The sequence below is a fragment of the Ovis aries genome, chromosome 5, assembly GCF_016772045.2.
Source record: "Ovis aries strain OAR_USU_Benz2616 breed Rambouillet chromosome 5, ARS-UI_Ramb_v3.0, whole genome shotgun sequence".
In the NCBI taxonomy this organism is placed as follows: domain Eukaryota; kingdom Metazoa; phylum Chordata; class Mammalia; order Artiodactyla; family Bovidae; genus Ovis; species Ovis aries.
The window spans coordinates 76906221-76934173 of record NC_056058.1 but is presented as its reverse complement, the minus strand read 5'-3'; the positions used below and the strand labels follow the sequence as shown (position 1 = coordinate 76934173).

Here is a 27953-nt window from a genome sequence, read left to right as displayed (position 1 = left end):
ATTAGACCGTGAGTACTGCATTAAGCCCATTTCAATATTTTACTCCTTTACTTTCCACAACAAATCCATGGGTAGGTTCTTCCATTTTACCAAAAAAAAACAAAAAACAAAAAAAAAAAAAAAAAAAAACCCAAAACCTCAGGCTCAAAGAGATGAAGTTATTTTCCATGTCCCAAAGGGTAGGAAATGGCAGCACTGAGCTTTAAACATAGACAATCTCATTTCAAAGAAATGTGCTTAATTACTGTGCTAGTCTGCCTCCCATCTCCATTTTAGGTCTCTCTTCCTGCTAGGGTGTGAGCTACTTGGGGGCAGGGATTATGTGAAGTTTATCTTTGTGTTTCTGGTTCCCAGCGTGTAGTAGACATTCAATGAATGTTTGATGACTTGTGTTCAGGATGAGTGATATCGCAGTGTTCTCCTGTAGTTAAAGGCCTTCTGCTGGCACACTGTGATTGGTTTCCTTGAATATTTTGATCTCATTCCCACATCTCTTGCTCTGCTCCTCACTCTGCTCATCCTGGCTCAGTGTTGGCTTCAAACCCTTTCCCGCTCCTTTTCTCACAGACTCTGTAAGTTTGAAGTGGTTCCATCTCCATATTTACTGGATTAGACTCCTTAATTAATATTTAATTCCCTTGCCGCGTGGAACAAAATGAAGGCACAAATGAAATCACCTTTTAGAATCCCTTATTGATATACAAGGCAGCAGTCTCACTCATGACAGGTTCCCAGAAAAGGGGGATGGAGAATCTAAGTGCAAATGATCTAATCCCCATCGTCTTTACTGCAGAATCAATACAAGAACGGGGATTTACATTTCTGCCCAAGGACCGACAGCCGTGAGTTAGGAAGGAGTCACCAGAAATCATGTTGAGTCACTGGCATGTGACAAATCCATAAAAAGGAAGTCTAAATGTATTAAATATGGCAACCAAGAAAATTATTTTTGAAACAGTAGTTCAAAGATAATCAGTACTATGCATGGAGTATTTACCATGTGGCTGGTACTTTGCTAATACCTTGATATCCCCCATTTCATTTGCTAATAATAAGAATCATGGAGAGGTGCAAGCATTGCCTCAATTCTACAGAAGAAGACACAAAGGTTTTGAAAGCTTAGTGGTAAATTAGCAAAGTCATTACAGCTGATACAGGATAGAGCTAGGACTCAAAGCCTTGTCTGTTGATTCTATGATGCATGCACTTGGCCATCACAATACCCTGCCCCTAACATGTTCTCTCCATGACCTATGGACACCTAGTGAGAGTAGGTCTGTTGTCCCCAGTCATAACAGTTAGTGGCAGAGCTTGGACAAGAACCCAGGTTTCTATAGTTTTTCTCTTAAACCCTCCAGCCTCTCCCATTAATATATCATACCATTATTAACAGGCAACATGGAAAGTATTCTTCAGAATATCCGGTGTTTCTTTTAACACAAGCAAATTGAAAGATGAACAAAGGTCATGGTCATGGGTACAGGCATAATCTTCCTAGGGGAAATTGTTGAATTATACCCACTTAATGGACTCAAAAGAAAGATAGAAAGTCATGTTTTAGCACCTACTTTTTTGATACATATTTCCGGAAAGCAAAAAAAAAAAAAAAAAAAAAAAAAAGGTATAACAAGATCAAAGTGTCATTGCTGTTCCTTCTAAGTACAGTCATTCCTCTTTCTTAACCTACTATTTCAGCAGGAACACTGTTCTGTGCCATATTACACAGTACACACATCTTTTTAAGAAGGTATGGAATGATCTTCCTATTAACTTTTTCCACTCCTAGCTCACTGGTTTCTTAACTCACTGAGTTATACCTCTTCAAAATGAGAAGTATCAGTTTTATATTGAACCAGGAACACACATCTACTCAAGCTAAGCTACATTCTTAATCAACAAAACCTGTCTTTCCTGGGTTCCATACTTTGTCCCGGGTTCCATACTTTGCTTTGTAAAGTGGACTGCCATTTTAACAATATATGCTAATCTTTCATCTTTTTGAGTTTGGCTTTCTATTGCTCTCTTTCCTTCTTAGCTTTTCTTGCCTTCTTTCCTATTCTCCTTATCACAGGTTTGTGACTCATCTGACAAACAGTGTGTGAGACAATATGGAAACCAGTATGAATAAGATGCCCCTGTCATCAGATGTCTTACAGTGTTAAATTCCTATTAGAAAATGGTTCTTCCCTTCTTATACTTGAATAGGAAATATTATAAAGGATCTGTCTCCTCCTCTCTCCCAAGGACAACCATTTCTTTATCATAAGGGATGATTCCATGTTTCCTCCAGCATTGACAATGGATTAGTGCTTTAAATGAGAGAAACAGACTGAGGATATTTCTTCAGGAACAACAGTGAGCCTGCACACCAGGATTCATCCACACCCCTCCTAGTTTTCCTAATCCATTCACCAGAGGTTAAAATCTATAGGTTCCACAGATCCCTCTTTCCTTATCACTTAACACCCAAAGCTTTACCTTCACTCTCCATCGGTAAAAGCGTCTGCCTACAAAGTGGGAGACCCAGGTTCAATCCCTGGGTTGGGAAGATCCTCTGGAGAAGGAAATGGCAACCCACTCCAGTATTCTTGCCTGGAAAATCCCATGGACGGAGGAGCCTGGCAGGCTACAGTCCGTGGGGTTGCAAAGAGTTGGACATGACTGAGCAACTTCAGAATTAAATCCTTAGTATGTACTTTATCACTGAAAAAAATCTCAAGTATATTTCCAAATGCACATTTCACATTCTTGCTCCAATGAAAATCCTCCTCTTCCTAGGATTCTCCTGTCAGACTGCTCAAGTGGTAGCAGTTTTTCCTCCCTGTGCCTTCAAATGACTGGAGTGAAGATGTGAAAAGGTAATCTTGTTTGCTGTCACTGGTTGACTATGCTCCCTCAATGCTCTGTGTATATTCTCAGGTTTGAGCCTCTCGTCATCTGGTTATAACATGCATTGCCTCTCACTCATGGAGACTATATCTCCTTGTTGTCATTCCTCCTCCTTTTAGGATAATTTTAACTCCCAACTCTCTATCACTTACTTAGTACTCCTGTCTCCAGTGGTGGTTATTCCAGAAACAAGCTGGTGATTCTTCCTATACTTACACTTCTGTTTATGTGAACTTATCTTCTGTTTATGCCACTCTTCTTGTCTTCAATCCAGCTTCAGCTACTCACACTCATAGTCATATCTTATCATTTTTTTATAACCCTCCCTTAATCTCCATTTCATGCAACTCACTTTCTATTAGTACTGCCTACTTTTGTAACTCAGCCTCTCTTATATCCTGACCCCATTAGTCTTTTGACACCCATCTGCCCCTCCAATCAATCAATTTTATGACCATCTATCACACCAAGATGTCCTCATTCTCATCCTTACTTAGCCTAACATCCATGGTATATCATTATAATTATTATAATTACTCTTTCTACTTGTTTCCCCCTCTATTGCTTGATGGTGCTTGGTACTGGCCTGGTAAAACTACAGCCTTAATTAAATCAAACTCTACCTACTTTGTGCCTGGGCATGTTACTAGAACATGGACAAGTACACATACACACATGTGCACACTCAACCATGAAGAGAAGGAAATGATACTGCCTTCACTCTACTAGTAATTTCTTTTCTTTTCTCTTCTTTAAAATATAACACCTCCATCTCCACCCTCTCTCTCAGCTGACAACCATATTTCATACGTTACTCAGAAAACGAAAGCAAACAGTGCAGAAATTCTACAGAATTCCATCAGATTTCTACCCACCTGTAATAACCTGCCCTCACTTTTTATCACAGGTGAAATTCCCACCATCTTGTACTTGTGAAAGAGACCCCATTCTCTCCTCTATCATCAATTGATCTTTTCTTCTCCACTGGGTCATCCTCACCCATTACATAAATATGTGTTTCCTTCTTACTAGAAAAAAAAAAAAAAAAAGGAAAGAGTTCTCTTGACTCCTCTCCCTAGAGTTTCAGCAGAACTCACGAGAATTATTGTTTCTATTTGTGTCTTTATTTCTCGTAACCCTGTTCTCTATTAATGCTGCCACATTCAGTCTTTCATCATTTTCTGCTCCAAAATATGTTCCACTTTGGTTTCAGTTGGTTGAATTAACTATTTCAGTTAGGACAAAATCATACCTCCAGTTGCTCAAGCCAAAGCCATGGCCTCATGTTTTTCTTTTCCATTTCCTTTTCCTTTACCTTCTTTTCTTTTTGCATTGCAGTGAGAATTGGCCACATGTGATCTACCTTCTGAACAAAATTTTAAGTGTACAGGACACTATTGTTAACTACAAGCACAATGTTGTAGAGCAGATCTCTGAACTGACTCATCTTGCATAACTGAAATTTTATACCCAATTGAACAGCAACTTCCAATTACCCCCAACTCCTAGGGGGCAACCACCATTCTATTTTCTGCTTCCATGAGTTTTACTACTTTAGATACTTGCTATAAGTAAAACTATGAAGCATATCATTGACCAAATGGTTCATTCGGGTCTTTCCTTAACATGTCATGGAAAACCTGAATGAAACTTTTGGTCAACCCAATATTTGTCCTTCTATGAATGGCTTATTGTACATGTCACAATGTTCTTAAGGTTTATCCATGTTGTCACATATGGCAGGATTTCCTTAATTTTTTATGGCTGAATAATATTACACTGTATGTATATACTGTATTCTCTTTATCCATTCATCCAGAGATGGACATTTGATTGTTTCTATATTAGCCAATCATGAATAATGCTTCATTGAAGAAGAGGTGCATACATCTTTTCAAGATTCCAATTTTCATTCTTTTGAACAAACAATCAAAAGTGGATTGCAGCATCATATGGTAATACCATCTTGAATTATTTGAGAAAATGTCATGTTGCTTTCTATAGAGGTTACACCATTTATATTCCCAACAATATTGTACAAAAGTGCCAAATTCTCTGTATGTTTACCAATACTTTTTGTCCTTTTTAAAACATATCTTGATCATTTTAATAGGTACAAGATAATATCTCTTTATGATTTTGATCTGCACTTCATTATTAGTGATGCTGAGCACCTTTTCATACATGTCTTGGTCATCTGAATATATTCTTCGGAGAAACCAAAAGCTTTTCTTCTAAGATTAGAAACAAAGCAAAAATGCCCCTTTCACCACTTCTATCTTACATATTACTGAAAGTGGTAGACAGAGCAACTAGCAAGAAAAGAAACAAAGGCATCTAGGATGAAAAGGCAGAAGCAAAATAATCTGTTTGTCGATGATATGACCTTATATGTAGAAATCTTAAAGACTCTATAAAAAACAGGTATAAATTAAAAATGAACTCAGTAACACTGTAGGGCACAAAATCAACTTACAAAACCAGTTGCATTTCTGTACACTAACAGCAAGCAATTTGAAAAAGGAAATTAAGTAATTACATTTATAATGACATCAAAAAGAGTAAAATACTCAGGGATTAAAAAGGAGGGAAAAGATTTGTATGGTGAAAACTATAAGATTGTGATGAAAGAACTGAAGGAAGACACAAATAGCAAGACAGCTCCTGTTCATGGACTGAGACTTAATATTGTTAAAATGTCCATATTACCCAAAGCAATATGCAAGCTTAATGCAGTCCCACTCAAAAATTCCGATGACACTTTTTTTTTTTTACAAAATAGAAGAAACAATCCTAAAACTCATATGTAACCACAAAGGACACCAAACCGCCAAAGCTATCCTGAGAAAAAGAACAAAGCTGAAGGTATCACATTTCCAGATTTCAAAATATATTATAAAGCTACAGCAATTAAAACAGCACGATACTTGTATAAAGACAGCCATATAGACAAATGGGCCAGAACAGAGAACCTAGAAATAAACTTATGCAAATACCATCAACTGATCTTTGACAACAGTGCCAAAAATACACAATGGGGGAAGTATAGTCTCTTCAACAAATAATGTTGGGTAAACTAAATATCCACATGCAAAAGAATGAAACTGAACACTTGTACCATACACAAAATTCAACTCAAAATCTTAAAGATTTAAGGACAAGATCTGAAACTGCAAAATCACTAGAAGAAAACAAAAGAAAACATCATGACATTAGTATCTGCAAATATTTCTTAACTTTGATAAGAAAAGCACAGGCAGCAAAAGGTAAACTAGACAAGTGAGACTATGACAAAGTCTATGAAACTAGACAAAGACCCCGCATTGCAGGCAGACGCTGTACCGTCTGAGCCACCAGGGAAGCCTGAGTGAGACCGTATCAAACTAAAAAACTTCTGCACAGCATAAGAACTATCAACAGATTTAAAAACAACCTATGGAATGGGAGATAATATTTGCAAATCATATATCTGATAAGGGTTAATGTCTAAAATATACAAAGAACTCCTAGAACTCACTACACCAAAAGACAGATAGTTTGATTAGAAAATAGGCAAGGGACTTGAGAATCATCTGTGACAGCTCTTTTTCAAAAACATATTGGTCAATATCCCTAGAAATACTGCTACCTTTACCTTCAAAATATACTGAGAATCAGACTGTTTATCTCCATTGTCACTGATCCTAGACACTATCATCTCTTGTCTGGTTACCGTAACAATCTCCTAACTGATCTCTCTACTCTTGCTTCATTCACTTTATTTTCAACATAATAGCCAAAGTGATATTTTAAAATTGGAAGTCAGATAATGACATTCCTATGCTCAAGACTCAGCATGGATATGAATTTCCCTCAGAATAAAGACCACAATTTTTAAACTATCTATGATGCCCTACATTACCTAGCCCCACCTCTCTATCCTTATGTCCTTTTACTCTTCCCAATTTGCATTCTGCTGCAATCACACTGACTTCCTTGAATACACCAGGAATAATCCTGCATTAAAGTCTTTGCAGTCTTTTCCATCTGCCTGGGATGCCACAGCCCCAGAAATCTGCATAGTCAATTCCATTTCACAGCTAACTTCCTTGTCTCCTTTAAGTTTTATTTGTTTGAATATCAGCTTTTTAATAAAGCCTTTCCAGCACCCCAGACATACAGCCATTTAATACCACAAAACCACAGCACATATGATACTTCCAACTATCTTTATTCTCCACTTTTCTTTTTTTCTATAGTATTTATCACATTCTAGGATAGTTTTCTTCTTTCCTTCCTTCTTTCCTCTTCCTGTCTGTCTTCCCTCTGTCCGTTTCCCCCACGTGCTTTCCTTCCTTCTATTCATTTATTTTAATTATTATCTCTCAAGTAGAATTTGAGTTCCAAGAGGGTAGAAATCTTTTTCTAGCTTGTTCATTGATATGTCCTAAGCATAATACACAATAGGTGGTCAATAAACATTACGAATGAAGTAAAAGTTGATAGTTAAACATTATTGTCACTCATTACTCTACATATTTTGAAATTATCCTGGAGACCAGTTAACCAATCATATGAGAAGCCCATCTCATTGCCTTATGTTCCTGGTCTAGTCCACTGTCCCTTTTAAAATTAATATATTTTTCTCTTTCTAGGTAACGAGTAACTCATTGAGTTTGTCTCCTTTGATTGAAATAGCAGAGTTACGGAGAGGAAAGAAAATGAGAATTTGGATTGAGAGATTCTGCTGCCATGCTAAACTGGAAGCCTTTTGATTTAATGAAAATCAAAGAAGCATGAATGAATACAGAACTACTATCTGTAAGCCAGTATGTTTTCAGTCTCTTTCGGGTGATCCTTCTCCTCTACCCAACATGTGCTATTCAGAGTTTGTTCCTGGCTCTTTCTTCTTCCTTCTCTGCTTTCTCCTTGTGTGAGCTCTTCCATGGATGTAAAGAGATGACTGTCATGCTGTTGAATTTCAAACTGAGGTCTCCAGTTTGGCACTCCCCTCTAAGTTTCATTTTTTAATAATTATGTCACAGTTATCTTTCTATTTGGATGTCTTATGTTACTTAACAATGTCCAAAATGAAACTGTTTCAGCCCCCCAAATCCCATCCTTTCCAAGTATCCCCCACTTAGTAATCAGGAATTCCTTCAATCACTAAAGTCAGCAATTCTTTTTTTTTTTTTTTAAGTCAGCAATTCTTGATAGCTCTATTTTCATCAGCACCTACATTCAAATCAGCATCAAGTTCTATACATTCTAGTTCCAAAATGCATCTCAAAGCATATACTTCTCTATCTTAATGAGGTCTACACCATTTCCCCTTAATTCCAAAACAAATGGATAAATAAAATGCTAAAGAATTCAAAGAGTAGAAATTCATTTGTAGTTAAAGAGACCAAAATAGTTTCACAAAGGACTTGGCATCTTAAATACTTCTTTGATGATGTACAGAAACCCGATAGATGGGCAGGTTTGGAGATAACAATGAGAGCGAAGAGAACAGGACAAACACGGCGCTGGAGGAGACGGTATGCGCTGGGAAACAAGTAAGAGTCCAGTTGGGCTGGAGCTGAAAATGCATTTAGAGAAGTGGGAGCAAGGGCCAAAAATGTAAAATTGGACTATGTTGTGGAGGGCCTGAAATACCAGAGAGGGACAGATTAAGTTGATTTGTACACTTCCTGCCTTCCCAATGTGCCTTGTTGTTTGTAGCCATAAATGTGTATCAGCGGAAGTGTATGACAGCCTGTATTCACTTAATTGTTCTGCAGTTCACTGGGGTCTTTTCCATTCTGAATATACTAGGTGATGTCCCAGAACACAGAATTTTTGCTACTCTTTTTTTCCCTACCACATCAATTATTAAGCAACTCTCTATATTAGTAAAGCCATATGCTTATTATAACAGTAATTGCTTCCCCATGATTATTTTCAGAGTATTTCTTTATGTACGGAGATATTTATCTCACATGCAAAACTACCTATTTTGTAAAAACACCAATAGCTGGAATACCACTGTGTTTATGATTACTATCCTCATTGAATCAAAAGCACCAGAGATGGAGGAAGTTTTAAGAATATTTAATACATCATTTAGTTGATTCTATCTCCTCAAGGTGCCTTGCAGATTGTCTTAGCAGATGTGAATTTCCTTTCATCATGTGGAATGCAATTCTATCCTTGGTTTGTTATAAATTAACAATCTGAAATAAAAGTCCTGCATTCTGAACAACAGCTGAAATATTCAATTAGAAAAAAAACTCCTTAACTTACTCAGAGCTAACTTTTCTTCTTTGGTTAATGAAACTATTTAAAAATAGTTTTCTACCTCTCAAGCCTGATAGATTTAAGTGTGTGTGTGGGTAGGTGGGTAGGTGGGTGTTGAGATGGCCAAAAAGATTGTTTGGGTTTTTCTGTAACATTTTACAAATAAATTTGACTGAACTTTTGGCCAACCCAATATATATGTATTTCTATTTTATATATTTCTAATGTCTATTCTACAGAAAATAAGTCATATGATTTTTAGAATGTAGCCAAATGATTTTCACACCTGTAAATGAACATTGTAAACCATCTGCAGAAGTAAAAAAGCACTACAAGACTTACTCTGGCATCACCATAGGCATTGCCAAAGTTAGTACAAACAGAAAAATGAGAACAATTCTAACATCTTCTCACCTGGAGAGACTATTTAAATCAAGAAATAAGAAATACAAATAGACAATAAACACATGACTAGTTTCTCAGCCTTTGTATTCAAATAAATAAAAACATTTTCATTAATAAATTTTAAAAAATCAAGATAATTTTCAGGACTTCTAAGCACAATGTGTGTGTCAGGTCCTTTGAACTGAGTCTTGGTTTGAGGGTAAACATTCCTATAAAGTAATTGGTTGAAAAGGATTACCATTTTACATAACCATGTATGTACTCAATCTTCTAGGAATTTATTCTAGGAAAAAAATTAGTGATATGCACAGGACTTTAGCTTCAAGGATTTTATTCATCATCCTATCCTTTATTGCTTCTAAAATAAGTTAAACACCCACTGAAAGAAAATAGAGGAAATGTCTCCTGTTATAAAAGTTCTATGAAAGCTTTAACTATTGCAGAAAATATTTAATGTCATAGGGAAAGGTTATAACAGATTTACTGGGGAAAAAGAAGCCATGACACCAACTTTGTACAAATATTCACACTGCACACATACATATACACACACAGCACACATACTGTAAAAATATGCACGAAAATATAAACCATGGTTATTTCTGGTGTCAAATTACAGGTGACTTTTATTCTTTTTCAAGCTTCTCTATATGTGTGTACGTATGTGTGATATATGCACATATGCATATTTTTACATATTTTAGATATACTTTGCATAAGTATGTAGTTTACACATGTGTATATTTATACACATATATACATACCAGGTCAGTAGTTCCTCAATATGCTACTGGAGAACAGTGGATAAATAACTCCAGAAAGAATGAAGAGATAGAGACAAAACAAAAACAACACCCAGTTGTGGATGTGACTGGTGATGGAAGTAAAGTTGGATACTGTAAAGAACAATATTGCCCAGGAACCTGGAATGTTAGGTCCATGAATCAAGGCAAATTGGAAGTGGTCAAACAGGAGATGGCAAGAGTGAATATCGACACCTTAGGAATCAGTGAAATAAAATGGACAGGAATGGGTGAATTTAACTCAGATGACCATTAAATTATATCTACTACTGTGGGCAAGAATCCCTCAGAAGAAATGGAGTAGCCATCATGGTCAACAAAAGAGACTGAAATGCAGTACTTGGATGCAATCTCAAAAACGACAGAATGATCTCTGTTCGTTTCCAAGGCAAACCATTCAGTATCACAGTAACCCAAGTCTATGCCCCAACCACTAATGCTGAAGAAGCTGAAGTTGAATGGTTCTATGAAGACCCAGAAGAACTTTTAGAACTAACACCCCCAAAAGTTGTCCTTTTCATTATAGGGGACTGGAATGCAAAAGTAGGAAATCAAGAGATAACCTAGAGTAACAGGCAAATTTGGCCTTGGAGTACAAAACAAAGCAGGTCAAAGGCTAACAGAGTTTTGCCAAGAGAATGCACTGGTCATAGTAAGCACCTTCTTCCAACAACACAAGAGAAGAATCTACACATTGACATCACCGTATGGTCAACTGAAATTAGACTAATTATATTCTTTGCAGCCAAAGATGGAGAAGCTCTATACAGTCAGCAAAAACAATACCAGTAGCTGACTGTGGCTCAGATCATGAACTCTGTACTGCCAAATTCAGACTTAAACTGAAAACAGGGAAAACCATTAGACCATTCAGGTATGACCTAAATCAAATCCCTTATGATTATATAGTGGAAGTGACAAATAGATTCAAGGGATTAGATCTGATACAGTGCCTGAAGAACTATGACACAGGTTTGTCACACTGTGCAGGAGACAGGGATCAAGACCATCCCCAAGAAAAAGAAATGCAAAAAGGCAAAATGGTTGTCTGAGGAGGCCTTACATATAGCTGAGAAAAGAAGAGAAGCTAAGGGCAAAGGAGAGAAGGAAAAATATTCCCATTTGAATGCAGAGTTCCAAAGAATAGTGAGAGATAAGAAAGCTTTCCTCAGTGATCAATGCAAAGAGATAGAGGAAACAATAGAATGGGAAAGACTAGAGATCTCTTCAAGAAAATTAGAGATAGCAAGGGAATACTTCAAAGATGGGCTCAATAAAGGACAGAAATGGCATGGACTTGACAGAAGTAGAAGATATTAAAAAGAGGTGGCAAAAATACACAGAAGGACTATACAGAAAAGATCTTAATGAGCCAGATAACCATGATAGTGTGATCACTATCTAGAGCAAGACATCCTGGAATGCAAAGTCAAGTGGGCCTTAGGAAGCATCACTACGAACAAAGCTAGTGGAGGTGATGGAATTCCAGGTGAGCTATTTCAAATCTTAAGAAATGATGCTGTGAAAGTGCTGCACTCAATATGCCAGCAAATTTGAAGAACTCAGCAGCAGCAACAGGACTGGAAAAGATCAGTTTCCATTCCAATCCCAAAGAAAGGCAATGCCAAAGAATGCTCAAACTATCACACAATTGCACTCATCTCACATGCTAGCAAAATAATGCTAAAACTCTCCAAGATAGACATGAACAGTGTGAACTTCCAGATGTTCAAGTTGGATTTAGAAAAGGCAGTAGAACCAGAGATTCAACTGCCAACATCCATGGGATTATTGAAAAAGCAAGAGTTCCAGAAAAACATCTACTTCTCCTTTATTGACTATGCCAAAGCCTTTGACTGTGTGGATCACAAAAAACTGTAGAAAATTCTTCAAGAGATGAGAATACCAGAGCACTTGACCTGCCTCCAGAGAAATCTGTGTACAGGTCAAGAAGCAACAGCTATAGCTGTACATGGAATAACAGACTGGTTCCAAATTGGGAAAGCAGTATGCCAAGGCTGTATACTGTCACCTTGTTTATTTAACTTATATGCAGAGTACAGCGTGTGAAATGCTGGACTGGATGAAGTACAAGCTGGGATCAAGATGTCTAGGAGAAATATCAATACCTCAGGTATGCAGAGACATCACCCTTATGGTAGAAAGCGAAGAAAATCTAAAGAGCCTCTTGATGAAAGTGAAAAGGAGAGTAAAAAAGTTGGCTTAAAGCTCAACATTCAGAAAACTAAGATCATGGCATCTGGTCCCATCACTTCATGGCAGATAAATGGGGATATAATTGAAACAGTGACAGATTTTATTTTCTGGGGCTCCAAAATCACTGCAGCCATGAAATTAGAGGACGCTTGCTCCTTGGAAGAAAAGCTATGACCAACCTAGACAGCATATTAAAAAGCAGACATTACTCTGCCAACAAAGGTTCATCTAGTCAAAGCTATGGTTTTCTTTTTTTTTTTCCTTCAGTAGTCATGTGTGGAGGTGAGAGTTGGAATATAAAGACAGCTGAGTGCCAAAGAATTGATACTTCTGAATTGTAGTGTTGGAAAAGACTCTTGAGAGTCCCTTGGACTGTAAGGAGATCCAACCAGTCAATCCTAAAGGAAATCAATGCTGAATATGAATTGGAAGGACTGATGCTGAAGCTGAAACTCCAACACTTTGGCCACCTGATGCGAAGAACTGACTCAGTGGAAAAGACTCTGATGCTGGGAAAAACTGAAGGCAGGAGAAGGGGATGACAGAGGATTAGATGGTTGGATGGCATCACCAACTTGATGGACATGAGTCTGAGTAAGCTCTGGGAGTTGGTGATGGATGGAAAAGCCTGCTGTGCTGCAGTCCATGGGGCCACAAAGAGTTGGAGACAACCAAGTGACTGAACTGAACTGATATTTATATACATATATTATGAGTGAATATATGTTAATATTACATATATATATTTCACCTTGGACACTATAAAGAATTAACCAAAAATTGGCATTTTTGTTTTTTTTTTTTTTTGTTTTTTTAAAGCCTTTACTAGTACTAAAGAAAAAATGGTAGCATTAGGAGTCCCTTTTGAGGGTCCAGGTAGCTGAGACTCTTTAGAAAGCAATGAAGAGGACAACACTGTGTATCAAATCCTCTGGCACCTGGTAAATATATTTACTCTTACTAAAACAATGTTCTTTCTAAATACAATACCCATCTTAAAATGCTAGCAGAAGAACAAAATAAATTCCAAATATTAAGATGAGAGAATTATGAAATTAACTTTATGAAAAAGAAATAATTTAGAGAAAATTATAAGGACAAATAGAAAGCTTGAAAGAAAAAAATAAATGCATCTCTTTATAGCCTGATTTTTTTTTAAATGAAGATAAAAATATAAAAGATTAGGGATGAAAAGCAAAACAACACTTACAGAAGAAGTTTAACAAATTACATGAAAATATGACTTCAGAAGAGCAACAAGAAATATAAAATATATTCAATACAGAAGCAGAGATAATCTTCAAGAAACTAATAATCAACGAGGAATAGTCCTAGCTAATGTTCACCTACAACACACTAACTGTTCCTATAAAAATAATATCATGACTTACACATAGCTATATTTGATGCTATTTTATTATTTAATCATGTGATTAAAAAATAATAAACACTGGATCTGGCTGATGTAATACTGTACTATATGTGTAAGCATAATAGATTGCTCTGTAGGGAACATCCAGTGTTCTCTATGAGATTCAAATTAGATGCTCTCAAATTTTAATATTTTAACTATAAATATTCAGTGTTCACATGCTAATGACAACTTAATTCTTCCTGTTGAAACATCAAGAAGCAGGATTCTCTGTGGCCTAGAGATTTCTTGGGTCCTCCTACCTAAATTACAGCTCCTCTCTCTAATATCACTACTTCTAATTTTATTACCTTCCTGTCCAAACACTTGTTGTGTGCATATGTATGTGTGTGCTTTAATCAGATGCTTCCTAAAACATTACATTTCCTACTCAAATAAACTTTTAATTACTCTCTAATTCTTCTTAGTCAGAACACAACTCAAAGCTCTTGGTCATTTGGTTCCTACACCTCTACTATTAGGTATCTACTGCTGTCCAGTGACATCACTATGTTCCCATTAGTCTGGCTTTAGTTGGCATTTAGAGGAAGATAACATTCCTGAAAAATCACCATCATCCTTGCACCATTTCCTGTTCCCAACCACGACACACATTGCTTTTCATTCATTTGGAATATCCGTCATCTTATTCCCACTTATGTAAGCTCTAATCCTCATTTACTACCTAAGTATTAATGAAACAATCTCCTTGAAGCTGCGCCTACTATACCTGACCATCAGCACACCATCAGCTGACGCATACGATGTTTACATTCTCATTTCTCTGTTGAGAAGAAACAGGGATTTCTCTATAAATGTACAGTGATGCTTGCTTTCTTCAATGAACAGTGAAGTAAATATTGTTATCTATCCATAAAAGAACCAAAGTTGACACAAGCACTGAGAGAAGAAAATAGGAATTGTATTAAAAAAGAGTAAAGTATGATTGGTACAGAAGTTCTGAATGACAAGAAAGACAGTCTATTAGGCTGCCACAAGATAACCGGTTATCCAAGTATTCCCAGGCGAGACTGTTGCTTAGACTTCATCTCCTGGGAAACAGAACACCTAAAACAACAGTGATTTAACATACTGTTGTATACATGTATCAACATAAAAATTCTGGATACACTTCTAATATATACATTTCTGCATTTATGTAATGTATCATATATGTGTGTTCAGTTCAGTCGCTCAGTCATGTCCGACTCTTTGCGACCCCATGAATCGCAGCACGCCAGGCCTCCCTGTCCATCACCAACTCCTGGACTTCACTCAGACTCACGTCCATGGAGTCGGTGATGCCATCCAGCCATCTCATCCTCTGTCGTCCCCTTCTGCTCCTGCCCCCAATCCCTCCCAGCATCAGTCTTTTCCAATGAGTCAACTCTTCCCATGAGGTGGCCAAAGTATTGGAGCTTCAGCTTCAGCATCATTCCCTGCAAAGAAATCCCAGGGCTGATCTCCTTCAGAATGGACTGGTTGGATCTCCTTGCAGTCCAAGGGACTCTCAAGAGTCTTCTCCAACACCACAGTTCAAAAGCATCAATTCTTCAGTGCTCAGCCTTCTTCACAGCCCACCTCTCACATCCATACATGACCACAGGAAAAGCCATAGCCTTGACTAGACGGACCTTAGTCGGCAAAGTAATGTCTCTGCTTTTCAATATGCTATCTAGGTTGGTCATAACTTTTCTTCCAAGAGTAAGCATCTTTTAATTTCATGGCTGCAATCACCATCTGCAGTGATTTTGGAGCCCCCAAAATATAAAGTCTGACACTGTTTCCACTGTTTCCCCATCTATTTCCCATGAAGTGATGGGACCAGATGCCATGATCTTTGTTTTCTGAATGTTGAGCTTTAAGCCAACTATTTCACTCTCCACTTTTACTTTTATCAACGGGCTTTTTAGTTCTTCTTCACTTTCTGCCATAAGGGTGGTGTCATCTGCATATCTGAGGTTACTGATATTTCTCCTGGCAATCTTGATTCCAGCTTGTGCTTCTCTTCCAGCCCAGTGTGTCTCATGATATACTCTGCATATAAGTTAAATAAGCAGGGTGACAATATACAGCCTTGACGTACTCCTTTTCCTATTTGGAACCAGTCTGTTGTTCCATGTCCAGTTCTAACTATTGCTGGATGTGTCTAAATACACTAATATTTCACATGCACTACAAAATATACCCCAAAATACAAGTTTTAAATGATAAAAAGTACATTTAAATTAAACCTTCCATTTTGTTTTTGCAACCCAGTGAATCATGATGTTCAAATCACATTTTAGAAATGTGATTCTACTAATTTGAACAAGAAGGTTTTGTCAAAGAATCGAGAAATTAGTTCATTGATGTGGTAATCATTTCTAGATGCAGGGTTGGGTGGGAGGCTGAAGTCCTGGGGGAAGAGATCAGTTGTGGGAAGGGAGGAGAAACAGAGAAGAACATATCTTATGCTACAATAAATCAAGCTCCCCACTAAATCACATATTATTTCTCTGACAACTCAAACTGGTTCAGTGCCACCAAGAAGCAAGAGTTCTTTCGTGGGAACTGAGTGAATGTGGACCCAGTAACTTGCAATCCGATTTACACAGAAAAAACAGTATTCTTGGAACAGTGGCTTGAGGCCTTAAAGATGACCAACAGAGTTCAAATAAAAAAGATCAGCCCTTACCTCTCTCTCTCTTCTCTTTCTCCTAAAACTATACACTAGAAAATATCTACAGGACTCATTCTGGCATTTTCATAAATGATCTTATGATACCAACTCCCTGGAATTTGATCAACTTCTGTTCCTTATGTTTCCATCCTATTTCTCTCAATAACATCCCTCTTCCCAACCTAACTCCCCTCTGTGTACACACAACACAGATGCATAAAGAGGAATGCATAGTTTTGTATAATGCTGAGCATCCATCAGAGACTCCTTAATTTTTTTCAGAAATAAAATAAGGACTCCTCTCCCCCAACACCGGTTGGACCATCAAAAAACCAAGAGAGTTCTAGAAAAACATCTACTTCTGCTATATTGACTACGCCAAAGCCTTTGACTGTGTGGACCACAACAAACCATGGAAAATTCTGAAAGAGATGGGAATACCAGACCACCTGACCTGCCTCCAGAGAAATCTGTATGCAGGTCAAGAAGCAACAGCTAGAACCAGTCATGGAACAACAGACTGGTTCCAAATTAGGAAGGAGTATGTCAAGGCTGTATACTGTCACCTTGCTATTTAACTTCTATGCAGATCATGCGAAATGCCGGGCTGGATGGAGCACAAGTTGGAATCAAGACTGCCAGGAGAAATATCAATAACCTCAGATATGCGGATGACACTGCCCTTATAGCAGAAAGCGAAGAAAATCTAGAGACTCTTGATGAGAGTGAAAGAGGAGGGTGAAAAAGTTGGTTTAAAACACAATATTCAAAAAACTAAGATCATGGCATCTGGTCCCATCACTTCATGGCAAATGGATGGGGAAACAAAAGAAACAGTGACAGATGACTTTTTGTTTTTTTCTTGGGCCCCAAATTCACTGTGGATGGTCACTGCAGCCCTGAAATTAAAAGACATTTGCTCCTTGGAAGAAAAGCTATGACCAACCTAGATAGCGTATGAAAAAGCAGAGACATTATTTTGCAAACAAAGGTCCGCCTAGTCAGAGCTATGGTTTTTCCAGTAGTCATGTGTGGATGTGAGAGTTGGACCCTAAAGAAAGCTGAGCACCGAAGATTTGATGCTTTTGAACTGTGGTGTTGAAAAAGACTCTTGAGAGTCCCTGGACTGCAAGGAGATCCAACCAGTCTATCCTAAAGGAAATGAATCCTGAATATTCATTGGAAGGACTGATGCTGAAGCTGAAACTCCAATACTTTGGCCACCTCATGCGAACAGTTGACTCATTGGAAAAAACCCTGATGCTTGGAAAGACTGGGGGCAGGAGAAGGGGATGACAGAGGATGAGATGGTTGAATGGCATCAGTGACTTGAAGGACATGAATTTGAGTATGCTCCTGAGTTGGTGATGGACAGGAAAACCTGGTGTGCTGCAGTCCATGGGGTCACAAAGGGTTGGACATGACTGAGGGTCTGAACTGATTCCCTCCCCCACAAATTGATGTGTCTCCTTATCTGGGATTACTTAGCTTACTTTTCATTGATGCTGAATTAAACAGAACATAGTTTTACCAGCATCATATACTTCATGTGTACAAAAATATGCATTAAGTAATGTGCACTACCTTCCAATTTTTATAAAAAAAATATATTTCAAGGATACTATTGGATCAGTGAATGTATGACAGTGTATTTCCTGCATAAACTACACTATAAATAAATACTTTCTGAATCTTCTCTTGTTTTTTGGAAACTTATAAACTATTTCTTCTTGTGCTCCACTCTCTCCATGTACATCCATGCCCCGCTTTCTTATGTTTAACACAAGCAGAAATGGTATTACTATAGTATTGATCTCTTCTACCCTCCTAATGCCAATATAAACCTCCAGGAATGGAGACTCCAGTCAACTCAAATATTTCAGTCCATTCCATTTATAAACATGCTTGTATTTCAATCACTCTTTCTCTTTCGCAAAGAGTCAGACACGACTGAGCGACTGAACTGAACTGAACTTTCTCTTTCACAAATATCCTCAGTATACAAAGAGAACTGGGAGTATATTGTGCTGTGACTAAGTTGTCCCTGAGTAATACTTGGGTGTCCTGCTTATCCACTTGTAGACAATCATGTCTAAGTTTATGGAGCATCATTTATGAATCACTTTTTCCCAACTCAGCATCACCCAATATTGCTCCCAGTCTTTCTCTCTTGGGGAGCTGGAGGTCCTGACATACCTCTGTACTTTCCTTTTCTAGCCTTTATTATTTTTCACTTGATTGTAACAGACTATGAACTACTTGCTTGATCAAAACTGAACATACCACAAAGTCATTTTCTTCCTCTTTGAATGAATGGCTTCTGCCTGAAAAGCTTGAGTTTTCCTTAATCAGCTGAAGTAGCTAAAGTTTTTAAAATAGATTCTCCCTTCATTTATTTCCTGAAAGTCCATCTAGACACTTCTATATTAAAATAACTTAAATATATGTGTTAAAATGAAAGATTCTGACTTTAATTTTTCAGTACTTCAGGGCATTTACTTCAGAAGAAACAAATTGTATATTACTCATGTTATCATCCCCCAGTCCACACAGTTACTTTATTAATTTCCAAACTAAACTGATTTTCACTTGATTTCATTTTATTGGAACCCCTGTAAACTGTTTTAGAAATTTGATAAAGCAAAATGAAACATCCTACAGATGAGCCAAACTTACAAAAAGCAGTTGATATTACTATGCTAAACACGTTAACTTAAGCTACAATGGCCAGTTTCTAGCTTTCATTCTATACTTTTATGAACTCTGATCTCCCTACAGTTTGTAACACAAGGTCAAGGTTGGTCATTCGAGTGCTTACAAAGGCTAAATCAGACCTTAACTGAGAGGAGTTGCCTGGAGGGAGCCCAGGTGAGTTAGAAGACATCGGTTTAACAAGAACAGCTTTGGTTACTGCTTCTACGCCCGTTTGTCCAGAGGGAGACCCGGACAAATGCTATTGGGTCTTATACATTGAAGAGAAGCCAAAAATAAAAATTTCTAATGTGAAATCTCCCTTTCTTAAAATGTGGATTAGTAACATACAATGTTTAAACACTGCACTGATCGAATGAAATAACTAACCAGCAGGATCTGGCTCATAGACTATATAGTCATCCCCTCTGCTATTGATGACTATTCTATGACTCATTCACTCTATTCCTTTACAATTCCTGAAGTTGAGTTTAGGGAAACCCTGAAACGACAATTTTCTAGGCAGTTCCTTCAGCTAGTAACCAAAAAATGTTACCAGTAGCATTTTTACGTTTGTATATAATCATATAGACGTAAGTACGTATCTGCACTTTGTTTTATTTATTAATACAAGCCTATCACTTGAAAATTCCCCCTTCCACTCACAAGTCCTGGTTTTCAGAATGGGTAACTCTAATGTCTCATTACTTTTCATACGCACTTCTCAAATACTTTTTGGTGTGATTTTAGGGTCGGAGCAATTCATCCTGATTCAGTTGTGTGTAGAAAATACATGCTATCAACTTCCTTCAGTCAGTTCAGTTCAGTTCAGTTGTTCAGTTGTGTCCGACTCTTGCGACCCCATGAATTGCAGCACGCCAGGCCTCCCTGTCCATCACCATCTCCCGGAGTTCACTTAAACTCAGGTGCATCGAGTTGGTGATGCCATCCAGCCATAGATCAACTTCCTTAGTTTTCACTAATTTTATTTATGCCCTTAGTATTTGGTTACATCTCTCCCCCAGCTTGTAAAGTTAACTGATCCTTAACAAACAACTTAACTGAAAAATGACCAAACAATAAATGAAAAAGTTAAGAGTTTTCTTCTGAGTTAAGAGGCTCCTAATTGGGAAGGGACAAGAATATGGTGCTGCTCACCGGGTGACTGCCTTTGCTTTTAACTGAAGCAAAACTACAGACATGAGAAACTCAGCAGCTTAAAAGCAAACGATTATCCACCAAGCCCAATGTCTCCCCGAAGGGCTGGAGATTACACGTGTAATAATAAGGCTGCCCTTGCCAAAAGTAAGGCTTAATGCTTCATTTTATTTATTGTATTTATTGAATGGAGCCATTGCTTGATAGCCCCTGGGAGCATTAACAAACATGAAAGAAACCACCAAAGGAAAGAAATATATAAGGAAAACCCATGCCACTAAAGTTTATAATTTGGTACATGCAGTCCTGGGAATCAGGCACATACTCTTATACTTCTTCAAGTACCCTGTAATACGTTAGTTATGCAAGCATTGCTTACTTTGCCAAAAACTTGAATCTCTGAAGTCCCATATAGATATATTTGCAAAACACTGATCCTTTTGCTTCTTGGTTCTCTATTATGCCATGTGACGATGTGATATTCCTAAATTTTGCCTCTGATTCTGTATTATTATCAGTTGTATTTTAACATTGTGATAATCATTTATTTTGGACTCCCCTGAATAACTTATTGTAAGATAAGGTGCCCCTATGACCTCTAGTATGTGGACTTGCAGGGAATTGGGCCAGGGTTATTACAATCAAATCATCCTTGCATTTAGGAAGAGAAACGACTAAGAAACTGTGACATTTGGTTCTCAAGTCCTTCACTTTTTTTCTATCCATGACAACTCATTTCACATTCTTCTTTATAAATGTTACTCTTTCACATTTGCAAGGATAAAAATAGATAAAGCTTAGAAACACAATTTGAAATAATGGTCATCCAAAAGGGATTAAAGTGTGGTTTTTGTTTTGTTTTTGAAGGATTGAGGCAATATTTTCTTTAGCTACTGTGGAAGTTAAATAACCTACATATAAGCCTCAAAAGTACAAATTATTCCCCTATGATTTTTATAGTTACTTCATTAACTATTCTAACTCAAAACATTTTTGCTTTCATGAAGAGCAAAATTATGAGCTCTTGGCTATTGTTGTCTGGCACTTATAGTAAAACTTTATATATGTTCCAGGCATTCTCTGTAATTTTTACATGTGGGCTGGTGGTGAAGAGAGGAGTAGAGTGGGTCATAAAACACAAAATAAATTTAAGAATACATAAGAGGAATAGAGTGGGGCAGAAACCTACTGGCAGGTCTTAGGTGTGTTTAATTACAGGGCACTCTATTGTAAAATTTACGGAGGAGCTGGTTTTTGAAGGGAAAGGACAGCTTAAGAAGCCCACCTCCTATGACAAGTGAATGCAGTGCATTAGTTTGAGGTACCAATTTATAGACACTGTTGCTGGGACTAGGGAACTCCTTCGTCCCATCCAAGTTCACACCTCAAGGCTCTATTAACCTGCAGCAAATACCGGGGTGTGCTCAAGTTCTCCAGCAGAGAGAGAAACACTAGAGACCTCGTCCAAGAGGACTCGCAATCTAATAGCATCTGGATTCCACAAACACTTCACACAAATCCATTATGTGCCAAGAGCCAGCTTACTTTGTAAATGCATTCGGTGAAATGTAATGGAATTAACCCAACATTTATATTTTCAACCTCAAAGTATATTAGGAGAATTATAAATTTCCCAATTGACAACAGATGTAAATGAACATTGTCCTTATTTACTTTGGGTGGAAACAAACAGGGCAAAGGAAGGATATTTTTGCTAAAGCTTCATCCAAGGTCAGATTTGTTTTTATAATATCTGGCTTCCTATCCCAGAGCCAAGCTTATTTTCTTTGTTTTCTCCTGCCCCCTCCATCCCCACCCCACCCCTCCATTTCTAGATTTCCAATAAAATAACTGAAACTAGAATTATGCTTTTAAAAAAAAGAAAAAAAAAACCTCAAGGATATTTTTAAGTCCCCAAGGTGAAGAAACTGCCTAAGGGAGTCAAGGGTACGTAGACCAGGTTTTTTACAGTGTGTGCTATTTCGCATTTTTAAGAAGGCAATTAGTTATTCTTGTGTATTAGTGACTGCCCCATTTTCTCCATAACTCAGGTGATAAAAAGGGCCTTGGAGAGGACATATTTTAAGTGGGACATTTATTACCCCAAAAAAGGAATGATTCTAATTTAGAGTTACTGGGAAAGCCCTTTCTATAGATGCAGTCAAATTTCACAGCTGCAAAAATTTGGCCTTGCTGTTTGCAACTCACACTGCCGTTTCTAGCTAAGCCCTTGTTAGCTTAAAGATAGAGTTAAAGAATCTGATAAAATAACCTGAACATTAGCGTTTTATCTATTTAAAGCGATCCAACAGTGCAATATTAATTTGGTGGCCATGGAGTATGTAAGATGCAGAGCTGTGAGTGGTGATAACCTTGAAGAATCTACACTGGGAAAAAGGAAAAAAAAGAAGGACATTCGTCTGTGTGTTCAGTGTGATGGGACTTTCAAGTTACTAGTTCCTAGCAGGTCATTTTTGCCACAGCAACAGGTACGAAGGACTGTTAGTAGTCAGCGATTTTTATTACATGAGTTTGAAGGTAGGATCCATGTTTTATGTTATAGAAAGTCAAGTTGATTTTTGAGACCTGTCTTGACTTGCTAACTACGCATAGCAAAAACCACAATTGGAGTTTTTTTTTTTTTAAGGGATATTTTAAATAAGAACTGTGAATATCTCTGTACCCCAAGATAGCACCATAAAAATGAAATAAAAATATATGGGGTCCAAAGAAGAGATTCATTCTGTGTCCACATACCCTTAAATATAAAATGAGATTGGAGACCTTCTTTCTCAAAGTGTAGATTCCCATTACTTCCTCTTCAAGAGAGACATACCTAAAAGGTTATTGATTTGGTTCTGAAGGACAGAGTGTTTATTATGGAGGAAGTCATGGCGGGGCACAAGTGTGAGAAATTAATGATGGCTTTGTACGTGTCCATGCTGTGGCATGGAAGCAGTGGGCCAACTGTCAATCTATATGATAATACATTCCCAAACTTCAAAAAATCAGTCAGGTGAAAACGCATTGATTTTTTTGTGTGTGAGCTAAAAATAATTTGTCAAAAAGAAAGAGCAAGAAGTTGACTGAAGTAACACCTCAGTCTGCAGAGTAGCTCACACCACACTTTTTATTTGGTTAAGGAATTTCTGAGGTAATGTGGACAATTTCTTATTTTTATTTCTAGTCCCCAAGAGGAACAGAGCCTGAATTATCTATATCATTGGAATATGTAAAATATTGTAAAAATTAAAGTAGCGAAAAAGAACACAATCTATCTGTACGTTTTGAAATAACCATCTATTACCTTAACTTGAACTCTGACTTCAGAACCACTTTCATGCTCTGCCAAATGCAGGAACAAAAGAATTGCTTCCTGGTTCTAAGTGCATATCTACGTTCATGAAATTCTGACTATATTAGAACTAGCATTACTGTGAAAAATTATCACACTATATTTAAGGGATATTTCCTATCAGGACTTAGATTTATAGAGTTGCCCCAGGTGAAAACTGTTTGAATACAGTGTTTCAAATTATATTGGAAAAAAGTGACTGCTATTGGTCTACCAAATACATCTTGACTTGTAAAATTCATTCCTCCCTAACGTTTGTAGGTAAATTCAAGGCAAGTATTTTTGCTCCCTTTGCTTCACTAGAAACCTCCCCTCGTTATCTGCGTTTTTAAGAGGTATATACATACCTTAAAGAGTATAAATTCTAGAAATAAGTATAGGTGATTCTTTATAGATCCTGCGAGACCAGCGAGAATTCCAACCAGAATATTTTCTAAAATACATTGTTTAAGATGTGCTGTAAGTTCTTGGATTACAAGTGATTTTATTTATTAGGCAATCAAACTGCCTGCGTTTAAATAATGTCTGACACACACCAAAGCTGAAATAGTATATCAGTAAATGGATTCAATGTATGCCTTTATGAAAACTTCTAAAAGTAATTTCCTATCAAATAAGCACCTTTAGAGTGTTGAATGTGCCAAGTGTCAGAATTTTGTTAAAATTCAAAAGGAGTCAAGTGCAGATTTTTCCTTAAGAGTACACCTTGATTAGCTACATGAACTGAGGCATAATAAGACACATTCCCTTGTCTCCACTAGAGAATAAACTATTTCAGAATTAAACATAAATTTAAATGCAATATGGTGACATCTTTTTGAATATACGCGACTTACCCAGGATATGATGTATTAATATTTTCAACATGGTTTGGGGATTAAATGATATTTAGCTATGCTTTTGCATTTACAACAAGCTGTCTGCCTGCAAATTTCTTTTTTTTTAAATGCAAGAAAATACTTAGAGCTGCTTTAGTAGATGTTTACAATGTTTTATAGAAAACTAACTGATCTACTTGTAAATATTCTAATGGTAATTCTTTTAGCAAACACAAAATCTATTCATAACAAACCACATAGCATTTGATGTTTTCTCCATAAATCCACCGTACCTAATGCAATTTATCTTTTAAAAAATGTTTTGGGCTCAACATGGTTCTGAGTTGCTAAGAAAGCCACAAATAAGCACCTTATCTCTTTAATGACTTGCTTGGGCTTTCCTATATTTACTGTTTAATGATCGGAAGCATTTAATTTTCAAAGTTTCATTAAAACCCATCTACAAAGCTGGAGGGATAAGCAATAGTGATTTGTGATAGAAGGTGTGGGAAGCCATTAACCTACATAGGTACCAAGGAGAAAAGTAAACATAGAAAGAACACTTTTCTGAAGACAAGTCTCTTCCTATTTGTCATTATTAAACTCCAGAGCATCTGTTCCAAGTTTGATCTTCAATACGGATATGAGGCATTGCTGCCTGGAAATGAAAGTCTAAGATAAGGTAGGATTCTTAAGAGATCTTCATGAAAAAAAATAACCCAGGTTGCCGTTTACTGGGAAGGGGAAATCAATACAAAGACCTAGAAACTTGTGGAGAGAGGACATTTTCTAGGTATAGGTCATAGTTTATCAAGTTGCCTCTTTTGCAATGTAATTTACTTGCTAATAAGACCAACTGATGATGTCTGAATAGTGTGTTATCATCAAAATGAGATTTTAAAATTCTCTCCTCATTTCTTATGTGTTCGAGGTTTGCTGGTTTAATTTTCCTCAGCTCAGTGTAGGTAGACAAGGTTGATTTAAAAGAAAATGAATGGTTTTATACGCCTCTTTATTAAAAAAATAAAAATCCCAAGCCCCACATGGTACAGTCCCCAAAATATTCAAAAAAATATTTAAGAAGCAGGCCTACCGTTCTCATCATCTGACTTATTTTCGTTGTCAGAATCAGTCAAAGTAAGGGCCGAGTTTTCACGACTGGACAGGCCGGAACTGCGCCTGGATTTTATCCCTCTCCCCCACAATCTGATGGCATGTTCTGGAGACATCCCTCCCTCTGTATCGGAGTCGGCGTCAGACCCTGTGCTCAGGGAGTAGCCCTGGTGAAGGATCCCCATGTCGGAACAGTAGCCACTTCGGTGTGGGGAGGGCTCACAGATTCCCAGTTCCGCAAGGGTGAAGTTAGTTCCTAGGGTGACAGCAAACAAAGAGACCGATTAAAATTTGTGAAATGATTCCAGATTTCAAATTAATTCTTACAAAAAGCAGACAGTTTTTCCTATTCAAAAAATATACCAGGTTTGCCATAGTATACAGCTAGGCAAGAGTATTAAGGCTATTAGGGTGTATTTGAGAACTACAGCAACAAAAAAATAAACAACTGAGATTAATTTTAATCCTAGGACAGGATGTTCAGATTTTATTTCAAAAATTTCTAATTATTTACTGCTGTCTAGGTAGCACCAGGTAGCTGATAAAACACTGGATTTATAAGAAGAACTAATATATATCAAGCACTTCGTTTGCTCCAGGCTATCTTTTATTCTGTAATTTTTTTTCTTATATTTAAAAAGTTCACAACTTTACGATGATGATAACATTACTATAATCATGTCATTAGGGAAACTGAGGAACAGAGAACTTAAGTGACTTACCCAAGGTCACACATCTAGACTGTAGCAAAACCTGGATCTGATCCTTGAGCAGTCTGTCTTCATGCCAAAGAAGCTTAATCCTCCAATAAATGGGAGTGGTGGCCAGGAGACCTGGGGACCAGTCCTAGCTTTCCACGGGTAAGTCCCACTGTGGCAACTCTTTTAACAACTTGAGCCTCAGTTTTCTCTTCTGTAAAATCTGGGTATTAATCTCTTAAATTCCTCTCAGAATCACTGTATGGTTTATATGTGATAAGATATACACCCAAATATTATTTTTCAAGTGAGTATAGGTAAGGTGTTACTTAATTCAGAATTGTAGGGATGGAGTCAGTCCATTTTTATTTATTTATTTTCATTGAAGCATAGCTGATTTACAACTTACGTTAGTTTCAGGTGTACGGCAAAGTGAATCAGTTTTATATTTATATACATACATACATATATCCACCTCTTTTTCAGATTTTTTCCCTGTATCGATTATTACAGAATACTAAGTAGAGTTTTCTGTGCTATACACTAGGTCCTTATTAGTTATCTATGTTATATATACAGTAGTATGCATATGATATACTCAACCTCTTAGTCTATCGCTTCCCCCCTACATTTCCCCTCTGGTAACCATAATTTGACTGTGAGATCTGTGTTTCTGATTTGTAAATAAGTTCATTTGTACTATTTTTAAATCAGTTTCCATATATAAGTGATATCATATAAGACTGTTTTTAAATGATATCAATTTCTTTCTGCTAATACAATTGAAAACCACAAGTGAGTTTTATCACTGAAAGTGAATGTGTATACATGTGGGAAGTAAAGGGATGGACCCCTAGTTTGAGGGGAAGCAAAAAAGAATAAGCATTTATTGAACACGTTCACACTACCATGTGTTGGGCATGGGGCCAGGTACTCTAATAGGCTTTATCTCATTTAAATCTCATAAAAGCACAGCAGTTTAGGTGTTAACCACTTTACAGGGAGGCTAAATACTGTCTCCAAGGTCACACCTGGGCAAGCGGCAGATCCATAGTTCACCCCTACATCTGTAGATCCCAAGTCTATGCTCTCTCTACAATGTCAAATGGTCTCGATCAAAAACCAGTCTGGCAACATTTTTGCACAGTGAATGTGCTATCTATTTGTATGCTTTAATAGCCAGCTTTTAAAAAGACATTTTAAGGTTTCACTGCATATTAGATGAAATCATGTGACACACTGTACTTACTGACATTTAAATCTGCCCCTATTCATGGACAATGAAAAAAATATATAATGAAGAAATGCACTCTTATGCTATTAATATCAATGAAGAAAACCTAAATAACACAAAACTCATGGGTTTGTTTTCTCTCTATCGATTACATTAGAGCCACTCATTATTCAAACTCATGACATAATGAACACTATGAATGTCTACACACGTGATAGCATTTCTCAGATTTTATTTTTAA

At 37.1% G+C, this 27953-nt stretch overlaps 1 protein-coding gene across 1 annotated transcript in view; it reads right to left on the bottom strand.

Moving 5' to 3' along the window:
- TENM2 (teneurin transmembrane protein 2) overlaps nucleotides 1–27953 on the bottom strand; it is a 1394720-nt gene that overhangs the window by 946914 nt on the left and 419853 nt on the right. The window contains exon 5 of the mRNA XM_060415963.1: nucleotides 25761–26036. Within this exon, the coding sequence (XP_060271946.1) occupies nucleotides 25761–26036 (276 nt within the window). The remainder of the gene's footprint in view (nucleotides 1–25760; nucleotides 26037–27953) is intronic.